The 24,504-nt window shown below is 41.6% G+C and overlaps 1 protein-coding gene across 1 annotated transcript; it reads left to right on the forward strand.

Moving 5' to 3' along the window:
* Positions 1–577: 577 nt before the first annotated feature.
* LOC117478761 (zinc finger protein 32-like) lies at positions 578–14,443 on the forward strand (the record flags this gene model as incomplete). Its single annotated transcript, XM_034125665.1, has 4 exons — positions 578–641; positions 975–1,076; positions 13,280–14,082; positions 14,249–14,443. Coding segments are annotated over exons 1-4 (1,164 nt in total), but the record flags the coding sequence as incomplete, so codon positions are not given.
* Positions 14,444–24,504: the final 10,061 nt, after the last annotated feature.

Genomic DNA, 24,504 nt, shown 5'->3' on the forward strand with positions numbered 1-24,504 from the left:
AAAAAAGGTGGGAGAAAGACCAGAAAGGCAAAGACTATCACAAAGTACAAAAGACAATTACAATTAATATTTATAAAGAAAGAAACAGAAGGGAGGAAATCACGATAGCTAGACTCAGAATAAATCACACAGCTTTGAATGGTACGCTGTATGTCATGGAGAAACGTGACAGTGACAAGTGTGGGAACTGTGGAGTTAAAGAAGATCTAGAACATAATTTGTTACATTGTGACATCTATAAAGCTGAAAGAGAAAAACTAAAGGCTAAAGTTTTAGAGGCAGAGAGGGAATGGAGTGTGGTTGGTGTTTTGGGAACAAAAGGAGAGGGAGTAAGAGCTACCAGAAAGGCACTGTTTACCTTCTTGAGTGAAACTGGGGTAGGAAAAATAATTTAACATTAGGTCAGGAAAGATCATAGATTTTTATTTTTGTTTTATTTATTTCATGTTTTTTGTTGATTGATTGATTGATTTTTTGATTAGATCATAGGATAAAAGATGGAATGATATGATGATTCATACTCATGTACAGTAGGTGGCGGTATGCACCTTTTAAGTTGTTTGCAATCCGCCAAAATATGAGAGAAGAAGAAGAAGAAGATCGGATAGTCACACTGGTCCAGGTGGCGTCTCGTCGCTACGGTTCTCTCTCTCTGTGTTCCTGATAAAGTGTGTGTGAGCTACAGCACTACTGATCCATCATCTGTGCGTTTGGATAAACCTCCGAATGGACTGTGTACTCTTTTTTTCTGGAGCGTTTACCTCGGACTATAGGAGCTAGCTTAGCATGCTAGCTGGAAACACGTTGGCAACACTAGTCAGATTGAGAGTTTGATGGAGAGAAAGAAACAGTGTGTTTGACGGAGTTTTCAGGATAAGGTGATCTAGTAAACATGAGTAAAGTCCAAATGCTGCTGTCGTCGAAGAAGCAGCGACTCACTGCTGAAGAGATATTTGCTATTGAAAAAACAATAGCCGAGTACGAGGAGGAGCTGTATCGTTCAAAAGAGGAGAACGAGAAACTCCAGAAACTACTGGACGCTGTTTTACAGCCTCAGCTTCGGATACACAGAGCAGGTCTGTTCCCTTTACTCTTAATTAACACTTTAAACCAGGGGTGTCCAAACTATGGCCCGGGGGCCAAATGCCCCTGGCCATTTTGAATCGGCCCGCTCATTAAAAAAGTATAATGAAATATTGCCCAAACTACGGCCCGGGCGCCGGCCCTCAGCTAATTCAAAAAGTATAATGAAATATGGCCCACAAATGAAACGTGTGCTTTTCTCATATTGTACTTCTTAAATATATATGTACAACCATATTACACACTAGTGTTCATGTGTTAAAGGGCCCATGTCATGGCCATTTCCACTGATCATAATTACATTGTTGAGGTAAACTAAAATAGATTTATACTGTGCAATTTTCCAAACTCACATTGGTTTCGCATACAGCATCTCTGTAAAGTATGTGTATTCAGCAGTATTCACTCTCTCCACTAAACCTCTTGCCCCCCCCTCCCTGTGAGCCTAGTGTGCTCCGATTGGTCAGCTCGGCCACTCTGTTCTGATTAGTCAACCACCAGAGAGGCTCCGCCCATGTCTAACAGTGCTTTTTTCGGCTCGCTCTCAGCGGAACAGTCTTATAATGGCGTCGGTACAGCCGTATATTTTATACGCTAACTAACCGAACTGTACCTACAACTGTTGTTATAGAAGAGTAAGTTATTTTTACCTGTAATGAACTACTACTGTTTGATGAGAAATCAAATCATGGTTTGCTATATATGAATGATATGTTATAGGAGCAAATAATTCAGGGAAGAAAGGATAGGCCTACTAAGTATTTCCATCAAACTTTATTTTTAGAAATGTATAAAATGAACATGCGTAAATATACATATATACACTGTATATCATCCATTCCTCCCCTAATAGGCGTTTTCGGCATCTTGCCTATCGCAGCTTTGTAAGCGGCTGCCGGGGCTTTTTAGGACGAGGCATCAGAGTGGGTCATCCCGGGTGTGTGTTGTCCGCCAGATACACCAGGAGTTTCCTGATCTGGCTGGACGAAATCAAATGCAAATCACAAAATATTAGAGAAACTTAGTTGTTTTAGATTCGTTAGTAGTAGTTGTGGTAGGAGTGTGGATCTATCTAATCAACACAGTAAGCTTGCCAGCTAATATGCTAACCTAGCTTTCTTGTTTACCTTGGTAGCAAACATGATATGAACGGTAGCTCGGAGTTACGGCAACTATAATGTAGTGTAATAAAACTACTATGAACAAAAGCTAGTGGTTCATATTAGCCTAGCAATAACGTGTTTATAATTGCAATCTTATACGGGTAGTCTGCTACGTTCGGTCATTCATTGTAACTTGCATGAATAATATGCTAACCTAGCTTTCTTGTTTACCTTGGTAGCAAACACGATATGAACGGTAGCTCGGAGTTACGGCAACTATAATGTAGTGTAATAAAACTACTATGAACAAAAGCTAGTGGTTCATATTAGGCTAGCAATAACGTGTTTATAATTGCAATCTTATACGGGTAGTCTGCTACGTTCGGTCATTCATTGTAACTGGCATGAATAGCCTCGTTAGCTATTCAACTGTAATGTACTGACCGTACGGTAAATCACCCGGAGTATATTGTATGAGTATTCCGTGTGTGAATGCAGACATTCTCCTGCCATGACAAACATGTAAGGCCATCTGCTGACATTGTAGTTGATATATTTAAACGCTAGCAACGTCGTTAGCCCAGTAAGCACTGTGTCAAGTGTTTTCCAGAGCAAACCCATGTCTAGCTCCGTTGGTTAGCTCGGTCATCATCCTCAGCTGTCCTACGACGAAACATGTCCATAGCGTGTGCTTGTCGCCGTCCAGTCCTTTTGTTAAGGCTTCTTAACCGCGATCTGTATTTGTGGCTGAGTTATTGGCTTAAATAACTCAGCACCAAAACCACAACTTCAGTCAACTCCATAGCGTGTCTGACTGAGGTCGGAAGGTAAACAGAAGCATACAGCGGAAGCGGAAGTTTTTTTTCTTCTTCTCTCGGTTTTTTGGCGGATTGCAACTTTAAGGTGCATACCGCCACCTACTGTACTCGCCGTGAAGTTGTTTGCGGCCTGCCAGGAAAAGCTAAGCAGAAGAAGAAGAAGTGACGTCAGCGGCTAATTTGCCTAATCCACCCCCAGGAACTCATTTTGGTGTGAACGCGATCTGCTTTAGTTCGTCAGAACGAAAAGAACTCTCATGAACTAAAGTTCTCAGGAACTACTGTGGGAAAAGTACTTGGTGTGAACGCGCCTTATGAGTATTTCGTGTGTGAATGCAGACATTCTCCTGCTATGAGATACATGTATGTAAGGCCATCTGCTGATATTAGAGTTGATATATGGAAACGTTAGCAGTCCGACACACGTTTACACATTTAAACAGTCGTGGTAGATACCTTGTTTGATAAATACACAAATAACAATGCAAACTTACAGGTTGTGTACCCGAATCTTCCCCTGCTCCAAACGGTCCAAACAAACTAGGAATAGCATCGTCCTTCAGTTTCAAATGCTGTGCATATCCGGCCTCAAACTGGGAATTATTTTGGAAACTTTCCTCTGTGAAATGCCGCGCACACAGTAACGTTCTTCGAACTTCTGAAGGAACAGTGTTAAACAGAAATTTCAACCACTGACTTCGTCGTGGTTCTTCCGTCGGTAGGACAAACAGCTCAGATTTCTCCTCACATTTCAGGAAACAGGTCCTTGGCATTGGCATGACTGGATCGATTGTGAACTGAACCAGAGCTTCCAACAGTAAATGTTAGGCTGGCAGAGGGTGCGGCCAGCGCCGCTGGGTGTGGCCATAGCTCTTCGGGATTGGTCCATTTCGTTCCGGGTACCGCATGACATCATGCCGTACCCGGAACTAAATGGAAGACTCAAATGGGCAGTGACGTATCTCCAACGAGGCGTTTTGGGGAGGTATTTTCTGTGTTAGAGTTTTACTCGCTACAGGGTGTACTTTGAGGGTTTTGACTCTGCACACCGTTTACATGCATAAAAACCTTCATAACACACAAGTAATAACCGGAAAAGCATGACATGGGCCCTTTAAGTGAATACATTACATATAAGGGATTAATAAAGGAATTGTCATGCAATTATATTGACCAAAAAGTAATATAAAAAATAAATGTAGAAAATATTTAATTCATAAAATAATAAATGTTTCCTTTTTCAATTGTTCCACTATTTATCTCTCTTGTTTTTTAATGTTCCCCATTATAAATGTATTTTTTAATGATGAATTCATTGTTAAATGTATGTATTTATTTGTTCATCTTGAGACAAGATTACATTTTGGGTGTATTCAGATTGCTGGGTTCCCTCTTCTATCATCATTTATAGAAGTGCAACCTTAAACATGGACAGCAGTAAAATGCGACACTGACAATAATCAAGAAACATCATAAATCAAACACTGACAGGGAACTTCTTATTGCAGTATCATTACTTTTACATAAGAAGGTGCTGTACATGTTTCTGAGAATACTTTTAAGTACTTTTACTTAAAGGGGACCTAGTATGCAAAATGCACTTTTTTATGTCTTTTATACATAAATATGTGTCCCCATTGTGTAAGGAGACTCTCAAATATTCAGAAAATACAACTGCAGAGTTCTGGATATGTTGGAGTTTATTGAGGAGGTTGGATGGTATGCCGTAGGATGCTATTGCAGTAGTCGAGTGGTGATGTGATAAATGCATGAATCAGGGTTTCAGCAGCAGAGGAGGAGAGTGATGGACAGTTATCATTGCCATTAATTGCCTCGTCAAACTACGAAAACGTTAGTTTGTCACAAAATAAATTATACTTGTTTGACTTAGATTTGAGGGCATGGGCTTGAGCATGATGTAATTATGTTATCTATCACATTCGCTAACCTGTCTGTCTTTAAACAGCTCTGGATGCCGGTCGGCGAGGTGCTTAGCCAAGTTTGATGTGTTGGCTCCCTTGGTTTGCAGGGATCTAAAACATTTCTTACAGACAGGCCTCGTGGTGTCCGTAAGCTTGCCCTCACTGTCAGAGATATAGCTCAAATACTTCCAAATTTCGCTTCTGGCGTCTTTTTTGTCAACAAGCCGAGGCGCAGCGGCAGTTGCACTCCCACTTGCAGCCATGCTTCTCGTTTTCTCACATGCTCTGGCAGCTAGCGTGTGCACGAGAGAGGGGAGGCACTTAGAGCGTGCTTGAGAGGGGAGGGACTGCAGGCACGGCTGCAGTGCAGGGAGTGGAAGCAGAGCGCTGAACACACACGGCTCTTATTAAAACAGCGCTTTCTCACCGGAGTACTTTTCCCCGTCATTCTTAAAGTACCGATACTAATGAAACGGAGGAATCGTAACGTTTTTAAATGCAGGGTATCGCGGTACCTTTCAAGTATCGGTACACCGTGCAACACTAGTGTGTTGTGGGGGTGATGGTTTTTGTTGAGATATAAAGTTGGATGTCATCGTCGGTGTAGCAGTGAAATTGAAGGTTGTGGCGACGAATGATTTTGCCAAGGGGGAGCATGTAAAGGATGAAGAGGAGGGGGCCAAGCACCGAACCCTGGGGGACGCCTTGGGACAGAGGAGCAGTGGAGGAGGTGCAGTTATTGATGTTGATAAACTGATGTCTGTCGGTGAGGTAGGATTTCAGCCAGGAGAGTGCAGTGTCGGTGATGTTGAGTGATGATTCGAGGAGGGACAGCAGGATGGTGTGGTTGACGGTGTCGAATGCTGCGGTGAGGTCGAGGAGGATGAGGAAGTTCAGGTTGCCGGAGTCAGAGGAAAGGAGGAGGTCGTTTGTGATTTTGAGAAGAGCTGTTTCGGTGCTGTGTTGATTGGAGACCGGATTGAAATGGCTCAAAGAGGTCATTGGAGCTGAGGTGGGATTTTAGTTGTGAGGCAATGACACGTTCAAGTATTTTTGACAGAAAGGGGAGATTTGAGATGGGCCGGAAGTTGGACACAATGTCAGGTTTGAGTCCAGGGGCCTCATTTATAACGCCTTGCGTAGGAATGACGTGGGAAGGTTGCTTACGTAGTACAAAGCAAAATAATAGGTACAGAAATGTTCCGACATTTTCAGATTCACAAAACATTGCGTACCGGCGAGGGAAGTGCGTACGGCACTTCCTACGCCTGTTTCCCTTTATAAATCACAATCGACTCGTAACGCCCATATTTGCCTATAAATAGTCAAAGAAACGCCCATTCATTCATTCATTTTGACTGACTGCATGAAGAAGATCGCAGGAAATGACGACAGAACAGCTAAAAAAGACATCTCACACCGTGTCAGATTTTGGTTATTTTGGGGAGGTCGAGATAAATCATATTGTTTGGTGGATGCAGTTTGAACCAGAGTAGCAGCATGGAGGTCGGATCGTCACCAAAATAAATAAATAAGTGGTCTGAATTAATGACAAAAAAAATACACATAACCTTCCTCAGGTGTGTCAGTGTGTTTGTACCGGGGACAGGAGACACCCCCTTGATGAGAAACTGTAAGAAATGATCGGGGAATCCCTCCGGAGTGGAGTCATGACGACTGGATCTGAATTATTTTGTTGTATTTGGTGGTTTGTGTTCCAGCTGTCGATCAGCAACTATATATCCATAATCCACCAGTTAAAGGAAATACAACTAATGTGTTGTGTTATATTAGCTGTACAATTGACCACATATGGTGTTCTTAGTTTCCATACCTCCTGTGTTTTAAGAGCGACTTATCAAGTCTTGGCAAACGGCATAAAACACGATTAAACGTGATAGTATATAAAACCATGCTCGTATCTACAACCTATAGAAATGCAAAACGGCGTCAGTTTAGACGTAATTCTGTCCTCCTGCTTACCGCATCATTTATGAGAAAACATTTCATAACATTAACACAACATATTCGAGGTGGTTTTAAATAACATATCCGTATTTATTTATTTCTCCAAGTTATGTTTTTGTGTGCACTGAGGAGTCTCAAACAGGCGTTTGTTTAATCATTTTAAGATTGGCTTTAATCAATGTTTGAAAATGAAATCTTCATATTTGATAAATGAGAGGTAACATTTTATTTATTTATGGTATTATTTCCACATATTTCTCTCCATTCTTCCTTCTGCCAACGGTGTCGCAGTTTCTCGTCTCCCCCGTTTGTGTGCTTAGTGCATGGTTTAGAGTTTGCGTGGAGGACCGCACATTTTCCCGTCAAGTTAGAATTTTATAAATCGCAAACATTGCGTAGAAACTGGCGTACGCCATTTTTTGAGCGTATATCCCTTTATAAATGAGGCCCCAGGTCTTTTGAGAATGGGTTTGACAGCAGCCAGTTTGAGAGAGGGGGGAACTGATCCAGATCTGAGGGAGGAGTTAATGTGTGTAATGCACATTTGGAGGGCATTGGGTCAAGTGTGCAGGTGGAGTTAATTCCAGTCATGAAGTCAGACAGTTGCATGGGGGTCACAGGGGAGAAGTGGGACAGGGGCTGTGAGGTGAAGGGGGGGGGAGAGCCAGGAGGGGAGGTGGGGGGTGCTGATGAGGGTGTCAGATTGCTGTAAATGTTGCTGATTTTGGTTTGGAGAAACGAGAGGAAAGAGTTGCGCTGTTCGGTGGCGTTGTCACAGGGTTTGAGAAGTTTGCTGATGGTGGAGAACAGACGCTTTGGGTTGCTGGAGCCAGACTGAATGAGTTGTGCTATACATACATGCACATGAATTATAATATTTCATTTTACAAATAGGGCAGAGGGTGAAAAGAGGTGCTGCAGCACAGGCAGTATGAGAAAAACAAAGAGCTTTTTGAACATTAAAGAAGAATAGAATCCTTTATTGTCATTATACAGGTACAATGAGATGAGTAGAGCTACTCCTTTTTTTAAGGTGCCATCAAAAATACAAAAAGCAACAAGACACGTACACACTCAGGAGAAGACAACATACAAACAACAAGCATTCATACAGCATGGAGACATGTCCCAGTAGAGACACTAAATACTGAAATGAACATTAAATGTCCTCTTAAAGTACAAGTTTCTTTGTGACACACTTCCAACATATTACATTTTTTTCACCAATACACTCTAAAACCTTAATAAAGTCATAGGAACTGAGAACATGACAAAGAATAAGATGCACACAAGTACAACAGTTACAGCACGGACTGTTCCCGCTGCTACAAACGGCTGATATTAAGACACTTCAATGCGCAGGTCACAGAAGTAGATGCATTGTGGGACTTGTGGTTTATGGGCACCGTATTTCGATGAAATAAACTAAATATATTCCTTTCTTTTCTATAAAATATTTTCTAAAACAACAGAAATACAAATTTGTTTCCCCCATTTCAAGAGTAAAAAATAGCATTCATACACAATATGAATGCTATTTCTGAACACATTTAGCATTTTACTCGTTCAATGGAAAGAATGGCGCGAGGCACCCCCTCTGTATCTGGGCAGGTTTAGCGCGAGCTGAACCAGAAAAAAGTTGCAAGTTCCACTTCACAGCAATGGCCCAGCTTTCAGAACATAGCAGGGGCTAACAAGCTACAATTCAGAGAGCCAGGACACAGCTAATTACTGGCACGAATACACACAACCTCTCCGAAACGTGCCAATTTAGCTTCAATATTTAGCCGAACCGATAGCTGGGACACGGCTAATTACTGGAACGAACAAACACAACCTCTCTAAATCAAGCTACAAACATAGGCAGTTACCATTCAAAACTTTAAAAAATCACAAGCGTTACAGGGCTCAACGCTAACTTTTAAAAGTGGTTGCCAGGCTGGCAACCAGGCATCAGCTTTTGTTTGCCAAAACTGAAAATACGGTTGCCATATTTAGTCACCTTCTATTTTAAATAATTAAGATTTATACATCAACTTAATAATGAAAATTTGACACAAAATAATGTTCAAATGCTTTACATTAAAGGGGACCTATCATGCAAAATGCACTTTTGTACGTCTTTTATACATGAATATGTGTCCCCGGTGTGTCAGGGAACTCACCAAGTGTCCGAAAACACAACCCTCTCTCTTTTCCTCCATACCCAAATCTCTAAAAACGGGGCTGCAACGGAGCTGATATAGATTTGAAATTGTTCTGACGTCAAAAATGGGGTGCTCCGCCTATATGGGCAACTTTCCACCTATCTGGGGGGTGGGCCACGGCCACGGCCATTGCCGCTCGAAAGCGCTGGAGACGCTGTAGTACATATGCCAGGCCTGTAAGTGGCGCTGTAGTCTGGCACAAAGGCAGCGAAGAAGACTTCCCGCGCATGGTTGCCATGGTTGCCCTTCTGTTTATTCTCCGCTGTGGACGCTCTGGCTCTTTTTCTCCCTCCCCGAGGCAAGCGTTTGCTCCTGCTGCTGTAATTCAATGCAATCCCTCCCTCGCTGTAATTCTCTCCGGTAGTCAACCAGCAGATGACAAACACCCACCTCTCCGCCTCTTCCAAGGGACGAGGGGACCGTGCAGCAGAGTTTCAGTTAGATTTTTTTTCGCCGGTCAACATGTCCGTTAACCTGTTAAGTCCTGAGCCTGTTTTTCAGGTCTCAGGCTCGAAAATGACATTCCCAGAACAAATGACCATATCTTCCCTTCTAAAAGGGTTCAATTAATAATCTTTTTTCTCAAAGTAATGATAAACCTGTGAGTTGGATGTAGAAAAGTCAGAATCAATATAGATGTTTTTTATTTTAAAGAAATTTCAGATTGAACATAGTAAAACAATTGTTACTTATAGTGAAAACCACCCTTGGATGATGGGTTAGTAGACTAAAAGCTTTAGGAATCCAAAGTACAACATATAATAAGTACCCTGTATCAAAATTGATGCAAAACAAGTGACATTTGACCTTTTTAGAGAGATTTAGCAAAAAGAAACCAGTTCTGGGGTCATTTGGGTGGATTTTCCATATCTCTGGCTTCCCTTGCTCGATTTTGATGGTTGACACCTCTTTCTGACCGTTAGAGCCAATAGAATCGAAGGGGGAGTCCCCCACACACACACGTTGTGAAGAGAAAAGGTGAGGGCTTCGCGCATGTAATTTTGCATCAGAGTGGACCTATCTCTAGCTTTGACATCTGGAAACGGAAAAGCAGTTTTAATGCTTATGGATTATCAGAAATGATTTCAAAGGGACACAGACACATTAGATTAACCTATGGATTAACTTCAGCAGCGTTTTTATCGTTTTAATGCCATTGAAGACCACTTTGAAGAGACTACAGAGCCAAGGTAAACATTTTAGCATTTTTAGCTACCTAGCGTCACCTGTTTTGATGTCTGTTTTTGCTTATAACGTCGCAAATACGTATAATTCAGTGGTAATGTTGGTGTCAATCGATTCTGTGTCACCTCACGATGTGAAATTATGTGTTGGATGTGGTGAAAAGATAAATAATAAGGTTTTGTGAGTGATTTTCGGTGCAGTAAGTTGTTAGCATTTTTCGCTTGTTGCTAATTGAGAGGCTCAGTGTTAGCATTGTGGGTTTTCTTTTGAAAAAAAATAAAAAATGATCAGTTAGATGAGTTTCTTCCCGTTACATGGATATAAAACATTCATAGTTTTATTAAATGAACATGCCCTCAGACACTGTTTCCTGCAAGATGTTGCGGCAGTACCCCGGTACCGGGGTCTCTCGGGCTTAACAGGTTAAAGTTTAAATCTTCCGGACAAAATTAGAAAAGTGCCGGTCAAAGGTCTTCTTTGTTATTTATTGAGCTTTAAAACAAATGAATAACGACTCTATATAATCATATAAGAATAAAACACGGAGGACGGAGACTCTCTTTTCCTCCCCCTCTTCTGAGAGCCCAGCTGATCAGAGCATGCCCCCCTCTCCTGCAGGGGGGCGTGGTCAGCTGCAGCTCATTTGCATTAAAGCTACAGTCACAGAATCAGCCCTTGCAAAAACAGGGCTGGAAAAGAGCAAATAGAGCGAAATGAGGCATGGCTAATATGCATGATCTGTTTGGTATTTTGAAAAAGAACTTCACAGACATGTTTTATATAGGTATGACCCTACAATATATTTGTCAAATATAGCATGATAGGTCCACTTTAAGTAATTAACACAATTATTTGACACTAAAGTGGTAGTAAACTTGTCCACCCTCAATTGCTGGTATACAAAACACCAGTAGTGCAGCTGTTGTCATGTTCTTCACAGATCCCTCACAAATGAATTGAGCAAGTCGCTAGTTTCGTCATCCGTTGTCTCCCTTTCAAATGTGGGTTTTCTTGACCTTTGTGCTGATCCCCACCATAGATCCATTGGCCCTTCAGCATTGAAGTCTTGGATTGGCCAGACTAATACATTTTTAATGTTAAATAAATAAAAACCATTCACAGTTAAGAATTAGATATTACTTATTAATGCTGTAAATTATTTATTAATATGTCTTACTATTTTTAAAATGTGTTACCTTTTTATAGAAGTGATTATATTTGTATGCTAATATTCTCCTATGGTAAAGTTTCGTTTTGCACTTTTATTTTGGTAGTAGATGTTAACGGGTTGGCCGAACTTTTTACCCCACAGTCAAACAACTTAATTTGCTTCGCCATTTTTTGTTAAACAAACACACGGCGCACCGCGCACGCGAGTAAACGTGCATCGCTTTCTGGCTCCGTAATCACACCAATGCACGTGCGACTTAAGTATCAGGTTCCGACTGGTCACAACAATAATTAAATATCACTCTTAATACAACAAATAATTAACATTTATCTATTTTGGGGTGCACATTTAGCTGTTTGCTGTCCTTATTTCTTCATGTTAAAAAGTGGTTGCCACTGATGGCAACCAAAGGCCAAGAAGTGGTTAACAATTTTTCTGAATGGTTGCCAATGGCAACCTGGCAACCGTTACTGTCGAGCCCTGCGTTATAAATAAGAGTGTGAATGCTTGAGGCTTATTTATTTTATAAATGTTTTGTGAAACATAATCCTGTAATGTTAGCTTGGTGAACTGACATTTTCATTCACACTCTGCCCTCAAATAAAGTGTCTTTATAAATATTGAAACACCAGTTAGGTGTTGATTTAACTCCATTTAGCTACTTTTCGTCTTGCCTGAAACCGTTAAATATGCAATCACTCACCTCACTTTGAGGTTCATCGGCCGAAAATATCTGCGCCGTGCACACCCGTTACTCGGTAAATCATGTTTACTGTCACATCACTTTAAAAAAAACGTAATCATCCACCGCTTTGCTTTTCGTAGTCATCATCAATCTGTCAGGTTGAAGTTCTTCTTTTGATAATGGCGAATCGAAACCAGGTGGTTCACTTGTATATCGTAATTTAAAAAAACGCATGTCCCTGTTAAATGCCTTCATTCAATGAAAACAACTACAAGACCGGGACTATTTTCACCGCACAGGAATATGTCATGGAAAGTTGTAGAACAATACAAATCACAACTCGCACTGTTCAGTCAAATTGACTTAATATACTTTACAGGTCATTGAGCTGGCTTAAAAAGCTGAGTTGTAATAATAGCAACTTATGAAATTAAGTAGAAATTGCATAAATTGATATATTAAGTGAAAGTAACTTAAAGAAAAAAGTTACAATAACTTAATGATCAAATCCTTTTTTACAGTGTACTGTTTCAGAAATAATGCTTGAAGTGGTTTGGAACATAATATGGCATTTAATCACGGCAGCGTTTAGCTGAGTTTCTCCCGGTAGAAAACTCTCTTAGCAGGGGAAAGCTGCGTGACGCTACAAAGGGGCGTGGCTAGCAGCAGCTGTTCCATTTAAAGCTAAGGTCACAGAATCAGCCTTTTTGGAACAGGGCTATAATAGAGGGGTATGAGGCATGGCTACAATGGGTGATCTGTTTGGTATTTTAAGCAAAACACTTCACAGACATGTTTTGTATAGGTATGGAGCTACAATATATTTTTAGTATTGCCATTCTATAGGCGTAGTGTAGCTGTGAACGATCCCAAATACAATTCATTGTTTACATTGCAGCTAGTTCTAAACCAGAAGAAATAACCCCTTTTCATTTTTAACTGGAAGTGGAAAGGGGCTGGGCTACATAAGGTGAATTGAGCCAACAAAAATAAACAATAGTTGGGACTAAGAAAGATAATATTAAAGTATAAAAACAAAGGCATTATTAGGGCTGAAAAATGTCTCCCGTTTTAATGGTGATTAGATTTTTAAATGCTAACACTTAACAGTTTTTTCTGACTGTGTGTTTCCTGCAGACGTCCAGCAGCTGGTGGTGGTTAAAGAAGAGGTTCTCCCTGACCAGCAGGAGTGGAGCACCAGTCTGGACCAGGAGGACCCAGAGCCCCCGCCACACATTAAGCAGGAACAGGAGGAACTCAGGATCAATCAGGAGGGAGAGCCGCTTCAGGAGCTGGAGGAGGCTGATATCACCAAGTCCACTTTCACTCCTGACCCTGTGAAGAGTGAAGATGATGAAGATAAACCTCAGTCCTCACAGCCTCGTCAAAGACAAACTGAACACATGGAAACAGAAGCTGATGGAGATGACTGTCGAGGACCAGAACCAGCAAGGAACTCAGATCCAGAGAGCAGTTTACAACCAAAGACTGAGGACGACACTGAAGACTCTTCTGAACCTGACACTGAAGACAGTGCTGATTGGAAGGAGACCAGAGAACCTGCATCAGGCTCAAACTCACTGAAAAATAGACATGAATCTGTCTGTGATCCACGACGTAGTGTTGAAAAGAAACCATTCAGCTGCTCAGTCTGTAAGAAAGCTTTTTCACAGAGTGGACATTTAAAAAGACACATGAGAGTTCACACAGGAGAGAAACCCTTTCGCTGCTCAGTTTGTGAGAAAGCTTTTTCAGAGAGTGGAATTTTAAAGGCACACATGAGAGTCCACACAGGAGAGAAATCACACAGCTGCTCAGTCTGTAAAGAAGCTTTTTCACTGAGTGGAAATTTAAAGGCACACATGAGAGTCCACACAGGAGAAAAACCATACAGATGCTCAGTCTGTAAGGAAGCTTTTTCACAGAGTGGAAGTTTAAAGGCACACATGAGAGTCCACACAGGAGAGAAACCATACAGATGCTCAGTCTGTAAGGAAGCTTTTTCACAGTGCACATTTAAAAAAACACATGAGAGTCCACACAGGAGAGAAACCATACAGATGCTCAGTCTGTAAGAAAGCTTTTTCACAGAGTGGAAGTTTAAAGGCACACATGAGAGTCCACACAGGAGAGAAACCATACAGATGCTCAGTATGTAAGGAAGCTTTTTCACAGAGTGGAAGTTTAAAGGCACACATGAGAGTCCACACAGGAGAGAAACCATACAGATGCTCAGTCTGTAAGGAAGCTTTTTCACAGAGTGGAAGTTTAAAGGCACATATGAGAGTCCACACAGGAGAGGAAATATACAGCTGCAATGTTTGTGACAAAAGATTTAAATGGCGTAATTGTTTCAATAGACACAAGTGTGTTGGTCGTCAGTCCTCAAAGCCTCTTAAGCCCCACAGACCCGCCGATGGGGCCGAAACCACAACATCTGCAAGCAACAGCGTCTGAGGGCTTCTTAAGATGTAATAAACTAATATTTTCAATAAACACAAATGTGTTGGTCGTCAGTCCTCACAGCTTAATGAAATTCAAACTGAGGATAACTGAGAGGCAGAACCTCCAATCAGCAGCTCAGCTGAACACATGGAAACAGAAGCTGATGGAGAGGACAATGAATAAGTCTTATGACAGTTCACACATGAGACAAATCTGCCTGACTGGATCAACATTGTTGCACAACATTCATATAAGACTTAAATGAACTCTATCTTTATCAATATAAGTGGACAATATGTTTAATGTTTTTGTCATATTGATTTTCTGATTTATACGTTAACCACTGACTTTTGATTAACCATTTTATTGTGGATTGAGGGCTCCAAGTTTCCATATACAGATATAGGATGATTTGATGTATTGTTCTTTATTTCTAAATGTTTTGTATCATTGCTATCCTGTTAATAAACCCTCTTTTACATAAATGTACCTCTTATCTGATTGTTTTTGCTTCTGTAACTGTAAAGGCCCTGACACACCAGGCAGTCACCAGAGAACTCGCCGAGTTCTCCTGCGTCTTGGCCATGTGTCGCACTGGAACACACCGCAAAGACTTCAGCCGAGCACGTACGAACTGCGCATGCGTGAGTGGCAATAACTCTCCTTACCAGCAGGCGGCGGTAGTGTGTATTCGTCATTCAAAATAGGCAACAACCGGAAGACAGAGAAGAAGAACAGACTGATATAAACAAACAAATAGCGTGTGCGTTCCATTTTCACTCTCGTCCATCGAAAACATGTTTTAGAATATAAAAATACATGAATGATGAAATGAGCACATAAAGTGCAGACATACTATAAAATCACAGTTAATAGACCTGCATCTGATGATCGCAGTGATCGCAGTGTTCTGGTGGGTAGTTTATTGAGTCAGCAATGTAATAATGGCCACTTCTTGCTACATTTATATTTCCATTTGATGCTTTTATCCGAGGCGACTCACAATAGGTAAATGAACAGCAATAGACAGTATCTCATTTACTTAGACACTGTACTTAAGGACAATGTTGAGGTACTTGTGAAAAACCGGACTTGACCAAACAAATCACGGAGCTCTCAGCAGAGGACAGCCGGGGACGCTCCCGCCGATATCAGAGATGTCCCTGCTATGTGTGGGAGGTAAGAGAGGACATTTAAGGGCTATGTTTGATGTCTTTTAAGTATCACCTGCTGGGGTTTAGCTGCTGTCCTGTGCCTTTTTAAATAGTTTGTTTACGTCCCTCACTTCCGTTTCGCTTCTCATTTGCTAGCTGAACAGCTGATCAGAGTGGTTTCTTGGCCCGATAGCTTGTGTCCGTATTTTGGCATGTGTCGACCGTGAAAGGCCAAATAAGGCGTGTCACGGCCGAGGGTTCGGGACACACCAAATTGACTTTGGGCGACAAGGAACGCGTTATCGCCAGACAACCGAAGACGGCCGAATACGGCCTGGTGTGTCAGGGCCTTTAGGGAACACATTTGCCTATTTTGTATCCTGATGACCTAATGCCGTTACATGTAATACGTTAGAATAGAATAGAATATCTTCATTGTCATCACACATCAGTGTAACGAAATTCAGTTGGCTTCTCTCACTGCAGTACATAAATAAGAACACATCCATAAAAGCAGTGATAAAGCAGAGATAGTAGCAATAATCAGGGTCATCACTTAAATGCACTTTACCAGAATGTTAAAATACATTTTTAAAGATTATTTAATTAAGAAAAGCTACAATAGGTGCGTTCACACCGGAGTACTTTGGTGTACTTTTCCCACAATAGTTCATCAGAACTACGATATATTTGCGTTCACACCAAAAAGCCCCAGGAACTAAAGTAGCTCAAATGAGTTCGTCCGACCCGCTTTTCAGTCCCTGCTACAGAGCAGGGACTGTTGTGGGAGAAAATAGTTCGTACGTCTGATTGGCTGTGCGGAATGCAAACCACGCCCGTTTGACTCTGAATTTTTTTTTGGAAGCGGCCATTGTATTTGCTCGTTTACCCGAAGAGATTACTTTTGTGAAAGCAGTTATTATAGCAACACTAAATAAATCATCGGAGCGGTGGAATTGATGAGGATGTCTCGGCGCTTCTGGCGATTTACTCGGAGGACGCGAAGTGCGGCATTCAGAAGCTTCTACTGCATGCAGTTTCAGTGGATCAGCAAAGTTAGCAGACCTGGCAAAGTCATGTTGTGACGACTACGAAGGTAAAATAAAATACATGCACTGCACTGTTTTAATCTGCACAATACTGGTCTTAGATGTACTTTTATTTGCTCAGTAGATCGAGCTAGCCATGCTAGAACTTGCTAACGTTAGGTCCAAGCTGGCTAACAACATCTAGCTAGCTAGCTATTCTCAGCCGTGCCCGCTATGAACACGTATTGACTTGTGAATAAGTGTGCAATGTTCTGTAATTTGCTTCACTAACTCATGGCACTAATCGTGTGTTTCAGGCGAGGTGTTTCTCTCAGGATTAGAAACTAGTTTTCCCCTCCGGGATAAAACGATAATATAACGTTAGCAATTAGCATGCTAGCTGGACCTCTGTGGCTACACTGAATGCATAGAGGTAAACAATAGATTGTAATTGCTATAATTTCAAGTAATTGCAACATTCATTCTACATGTTAATGGTAAAAGCTTAAACAGTTGATTACCTGCATGCCACAAAGACTGATGTTCTAATATGTTTGCACATTTAAGTAGAAATGTAATTGAAATTCTATTTACTGCCTAAACATTGTTCCTTGTATTATCCTAAATAGTTTGACCTTGTTTCCTCAGAAGGCTTCTCAGACTACATGGAGGATCCCTCAGAGAAACACAGTTTCCACGTTCAGTTCCCCCCCGCTGAGAGTAGGCAGCTCCACACCCTGTGCCCGGTCAGCGGACACCATCAGGACTACCATCCTGACCGCTGCTGCCATACTGCAGCAAACAGGAGGGAACGGAGGTTTTAGATTTAGATATGTGGAGCACAAAGAAAAGCATTGCTAAAAAACATTTAGCAGCTAAATTGTGGATAACAAGTAAACCACATTGGTTTGTTATTCAATATTCAAAAGCTTTTTGAATCATTACATGTCACTTGTTAGACGCTTTTATCCAAAGCTTACATACTCAATACTGTGGGCAATCCCCACAGGAGCACTTTGGGGTGAAGTGTCTCAGGGACACAACGACATGCTGACTGCAGTGGGGTTTGAACATGTGCTCCCCTGATCCGAACACCAATGCACTTATCCACTGCGCCACACGCCTCCCTATCATGACCTGAGAGCCCTCCATCCCCCAATTGCTAGTGCCTTCACCATTTAAAATGTTAATAGTCAAATCAAAGGTGTTCCCCGTGTTCCCCGTGTTCCTCCTGTTGTGTGCCTGCAGAGACAGATTTGGACAATGTTGTCTCGTTGTTGCGATTAAACTGATCTTGTCTGTCCTGGCCTTATTAGTTGCTGCTGTTCCCCAGCAATCACCTGACCTCCTGTGCGATTAAACTGATCTTGTATCTTGCATATTTCACCTTAGGAAAGTGGGCACGCGATGACAGCTTCCTTGACACCATCATGGCGATGGACCGCCGTGCCATGGTCAGCAAGGAGAATGAGGACCTGCGTGCCAAGGAGATGCACGACGAACGGCTGCTGCATTCACACAAGGCCCAGGAATCGAGGTGGAGCAACAAAATACCTTTCAGGCTGGGCTTCTGGCAGTGCTAAGCGAGCTGATTAAATCCAACAGGCCTTCAATACGAAAATTAAGAAAAACTTGTCGTCGTTGATAAACTGTACAATGACTTGTTGGGAGGCGTGTGATGCAGTGGTCTGGTGCGTTGGTGTTCGGATCAGGGGAGCACAGGTTCAAACCCCACTGCAGTCAGGATGTCGTTGTGTCCCTGGGCAAGACACTTCACCCCAAATTGCCTACACCTGGGACAGTTCATTTTGTATTATTGTGATTATATATATATATATATATATATATATATATATATATATATATGCCACTGTTATTAATACTGACACCTAACTTTGCACTAAGGTGTGTCTGCTGCTGAGCCTACCTATTGTTATTATATATATATATATATTGCCACTGTTATTATATTGTGTTGATACTACTGACACTTATTGATCTGCTGCTGATAAATAAAGAGAACCTACATGCACGGCACTAGCATCATGACTGTCTTTGTTTAAACCAGCAGCAGTGCACAGACTAACCTGTGTGTAACGTAGTTCTTCAGGTGTGTATGCTTAACATGTATGTATTTATCACAGTAAAGATGGTATACAACAGTTTTTAACCTCATCCCATTGTCTTTAACACACATTTAACATAATAATATACTCATTAATATACAAATATACAGTATGAGTACTGTTTTGATACTGACATTTAATCTTTGCACTAAGGTGTGTCTGCACTATTGTAATTGTGTCTGTTGACTGGTAAATAAAGAGAACCAAATGCACTACAAAAGATCAGCTTTATTGTCAATTTACAATTTCCATGCTGTTCAGATGCCTCTCCCCAACGTTGCTTCCAGGCGAATTGTTCACCCAGAGAGAGCGCGGGACACGACGCGTTCGGTAGTATTCGCATATCTGGAAACACATACAAAGACACAAATTAGCCCTACATAACTCCTAGTACTAGTATTAATGTAATTTAATGAACGTACCATTGCTGTTCTTTGGGCGTGATAACGATCATCATGCTCAGCTCTCCTACGGCGGAAATGTCCATAGCGTGTGCTTTTCGTGGTCCAATCCTTTTATTAAGGCTTCTTAACCGCCTTCGCCTCCGACTCAGCATTTCTATTGCATTTGAATGGTCTATTTGTATTTGTGGTTATTGGCTTAAATAACTCAGTTACGAAGCTGTATAACACAACCACCAAAACGTCAACTCCATACCGTGCCTGAGGTCGGAAGGTAAACAGAAGCATACAGCGGAAGCGGAAGTTTTTTTTTTTTCTTCTTCACTCGGTTTTTTGGCGAATTGCAACTTTAAGGTGCATACCGCCACCTACTGTACTCGCCGTGAAGTTGTTTGCGGCCTGCCAGGAAAACCAAAGCAGAAGAAGAAGAAGTGACGTCAGCGGCTCATTTGCCTAATCCACCCCCAGGAACTCATTTTGGTGTGAACGCGATCTGCTTTAGTTCGTCACAACTAAAAGAACTCTCATGAACTAAAGTTCTCATGAACTACTGTGGGAAAAGTACTTGGTGTGAACGCGCCTAATGTTTAAATATAAATAGTTGCTTAAAATATCTGTTTGATACTTAATAAATATACAAATAAATAACATAGGATATTTTTGGCTGCAGTCTTTGATGGAAGGTACAGTAGTGTGTTTGTATGTGTGCATGTTCAAAGTTATAGTGAGTTTTGTGGTTGGACAGGGATGGGAGTGATGGAGGCCACAGCTCTGGGAAAGAAGCTGTTCTTCAGTCTGTTGGTGCGTGATTTTATTGACCTGAACCGTCTGCCGGACGGCAGCGGTTCGAACAGTGAGTGGCCGGGGTGTGTGATGTCTCTGATGATACTGCTGGCTTTCTTCTGCAGTCGACTTTTGTAGATGTTGTCAAGGTTGGGCAGCTCAGTCCCAACGATGCGCTGAGCAGCCTTCACCACCCGTTGCAGGTCCTTCTGCTCTGCGGCTGTGCAGATGGTGTACCACACAGTTATGCAGTTGGTCAGGGTGCTTTCAATAGTCGACCGATAGAAGTTTACCAGCAGTTTTTGTGGAAGCCTGGCCTGTCTCAGTTTCCTCAGGAAAAACAGTCTCTGCTGTGCCTTTTTCACCAGGTTTGAGGTCCAAGTTAAATTATTGGAGATGTTGACTCCAAGGAACCGTAGGTCCTCCACGCTCTCCACTGCTTCTCCATGGATGTGGAGGGGGAGAAGGACTTCCTTTTTTGTCCTCCTGAAATCAACAATGAGCTCCTTAGTTTTGGTTTTAGTTACCCCCTAAGCCTGATTTCACCCACTTGCAACCGATTCGCTAATAATCACAAATGTTCATTTCTTTGACCCCTTGACTCGACAACTTTCTTGTTTAATAATCGTTACATCTCCTCAGGACCAAGTTCCCATGTCCTGCCTTTCACCTGCTGATCACCCACTGCTCATTTAAGGTGGACTGACCTTTACTATGGACCAGCTAGTCTTAGGCCGTATCTCATTTTTGAGATTCCCCTCCTCGACTCCTATCCTCGTGTCTTAGTCCCACCCACAGGAGATGCGAACGGAGGAGCCGAGGAGGGGAGCCGAGGAGAGAGGAGGGGAAGCAGCAGGCTATTAGAGAAATTAGAACTCCTCTCCTCTGAGCAGTCATATTAAAGAGACGTCCATTAATGATGACAGGAGGCACAGCAGCCCTCTGTCTGATGGACAGATGTGTTCATGATGACTTATATATTTACTTTTAATTCATTCACAGTGCGGTATAATGAGACAATAACAGGCTACAGATGCGGACACACACACACACACACACACACACATATATATATATATATGTATATAAATATATACAATTTCAGAATCAAACAAGTATGAGAGCACTCTCATAATAACGTAACACTATCAGAGACTGGATATATCCCTCTGGTCGCTACAATGAGGAAAATAAATTACGGGCCAAAAGTTGTACAAGTATTAAAAGTAAGCAGAGGACACCAAACCAACTGAGACCTGTTTGTCCGCTGCATCTACGCACACACTGTACCACACACACATATAGCTCCTAAAGCATATAATCAGGCTACAGCCATTGTGTATTTTATTATGTGAAGCACTAAATGGTTTTAGATAAATATCGACTCTTTGTTTGTAGATATCTACTAAATTAAAGCAAATAAAGAGAGTAATGTAGGCCTGTTATACTGAGTGATATGTATTATACACACTGCTCTGCTTTCTGCACGGACCTCACAGCTGTTCTCACTGTAAACATTGCGTCGCGATGAAAGCAGTTCATAAAATAATATCCAGGGGATGCATGCAGAGCTGTCATTGGCTGAGATAAGTCCGGCCGTGCGTCACGACTCTTTGAAACATCTCTGTTGCCGGAAATGCATCCACGGAGGAACCGTGGAGGACCCATCAGTGTATCCTCGATTATAGCTCCTCCAGAGAGCCTCCTCGACGCTCGATCCTCGGTCCTCGATGTGCATTTAGAGAAATGAGATGTCCTTCAACATTGCGCGCTGAAATTCATTTCCGGGTCACTACCGGAGGATCGAGGATTCGAGGAGTCGAGGAGGGGAAATCTTTGAAATTAGATACGGCCATAGTGTCTTAATGCAAACGTTTTGTAAAGTGATGCTAGACCAAAAACGTGCTGTTGGATTGTGTGCTCTCTGCAGGACGGTGTCTGTACTCAAAGATTGTTCATGAAATGAGAGTTTAACTCTGTTTTTGTTGTCCAAACGACGCCAACAGAGCGATACGTCTTCTTTCCAGCAGGTGGCATACATACATTAAATTATCCAGTTCAACTGTCATCCACATATTAATGATTCAAAACAGCAATGTGTAAGATATGGCTAGTAATTGACTATTTCAACAGAATGTGAAGAGGTTATAGTCTTGAGGCCATGTCCAATATGTTCATGTTTTGTTTGATTAAATCTACTGAAATTATTATTCAATGACTAAATTATTCTTAATTACTGTCATTACATCATGGGTTTGGATTGCAATATTAGAACACATCAAACCCAACTTTATTTCTTCTAAGTTGCGGGTGTTCATTGTTTAGAAGTCTGCTGTGTTTCATCCAAGCTTCCACTTTGTGCTCCGATAATGCTGAAAGTATCTGTTGCATGCTTTACCTGCTCCAGTAACAAAAGTGTAATTCACTGGACAGAGACAAGAGATAGTGGATGGATCCAGAAAAGAACCAGAAGATAGGAAAAAAGAGTGGCAAATAAATGAAGTGGGAATTAAAACAAGTATGTATCTGAACGAAAAGTACTACAATTACCTACAAATGTACACAGATGGTTCTAGAACAAGGAAGAGTGTGTTGGAGTTGGTATATACATCCCAGACTTTAAAATATCGATTTCAAAAAGAGCGTCTGATCAATTATCAGTGTACACAGCAGAAATGCTTGCTGTAATAATAGGATTACAGTGGGTTGAAGAGGTCAGACCAGATAGGGTGGTGATATGCACAGATTCATTGTCCATATTAAAAAGCATACAATCAACAACAGCTGTCAGAGAAGACATTCTCATAGAACTGAATCATAGCCTGTTAAGACTGCACAGAGGCGGTATAGATCTGCAGTTCTGCTGGGTGCCTGCACATGAGGGGGTGAAAGGGAACGAGTGCAGGTGCGCCAGATTCATTTTAGAAGTGGGGGGGCCAAAAATGTGCGTGTGTATGGCCCAATCCCAAACCACGCCCTACACACTCCCCCTCCGTGACGGAGTGAACTCCGTGGAGTGACACATGAGGCTCCCTCCTGTCAGATGGAGGGAGACTGTGGCAAGCTTTGGGACAAACTCCCCTCTCTCCGGCAGAAACAGGAAATGCCGTAACTGTATGTATAACAACGGTTTCAAATCAGCATCTCTTTGACAAAAAATGTAAATTAATAACTCAAATAAAACTCCAAACATCTTTAATTGTGTTACTTTTTTGTAAAGCTCTTTTAGTTTTAAACCTGATGTTTATAAGCTTCTTAGTTTTTGCAACAGTCTGTAAATATACACAACTTTATAATAAAATGCACACATTTACCTTTTTCTAGACTAAACACAGGTAGCCTATGATCCTAAGTTAAAAACATATGAGGTTATCATGAGGTTGTTAACATTGCAGTTTATCTGTGGGTTATTGATTCTGCGTCAGTCTTAGGACAGTCATACATTCCTATGAAGTCTTCATGGACAACATAATCAGCTGATACCCATCGTACAGTCAGAGACAACTGTTCATGGAGGCTTGGGCACTTTTTCCAGTTATTAACTCCGGTATTAACAAAGCTATCATCTCCACATTTTGAGAAAGTTACAAGCCGTTTGACAGCAGCAAATCTGCATATTTCACAGAAGGCCTGTTTAGTGGTTTTGCAAATAATTAACCACTCTCTGTTTTTGTACCATTCTGCGTTGAAGTACCTTTCTCTTTGCCCAGACGATCTAGCGGTCTCCTTTTTTTCGACAGTTAGCTGTACAGCTTTACCCGCCTCAATGTCCCGACAACAAACCTCCATGCAGTCGGAACCAGCCTGTTTCGGTTCAACAACGGCGGTGGGGGTGGCAGCGGCGGTTTTGACAGTCTCTGCGGCGCAGAGCTGCTGCTTTTGGGTTTATCTGGCTTCGCTGGTTCTTCTATGATTGATGAAGGTCCAGGCTCCGGAGAAGTGGATGTCAGGGATGTGACCTTCCAGTTGTTAAATGTAAGTTTAGATTGACTGTATTTAGTTTTCTTCTGCGCTGGTTATTCTGACTTGTTTGAAGTGTATCTATTCTTTCTGGTTAACGGCTGACACACACAGAACAACGTAACAAATAAACTAAACAACGTAACAAATAAACAAATCTAAGCTTTTTTATTGGTTGTAATTTACATGGATACATTTGAATGGTGTGACAATGTCCTATTTGATTGGGTTAAAATGTACATATTCTTCCTGTTATGTCTGCCTGCTTTATTTTACCTAATGCAAACCTGCTCCATCGAAATCAGTCGCATTGACCCGAAGACACATTTTGAGTTGTATACACTGTTGGAAAGAGGAGATTCCTAGCTTTCTAATGATATCAGGATTGTTTTTGTACTCCAAATATTAAGCAAAATATGTCACATTATATAATGACTGTCACCGAGTCATCATTTTGAGAAAAAG

This window comes from Trematomus bernacchii, unplaced genomic scaffold, assembly GCF_902827165.1.
Source record: "Trematomus bernacchii unplaced genomic scaffold, fTreBer1.1, whole genome shotgun sequence".
Taxonomy (NCBI): domain Eukaryota; kingdom Metazoa; phylum Chordata; class Actinopteri; order Perciformes; family Nototheniidae; genus Trematomus; species Trematomus bernacchii.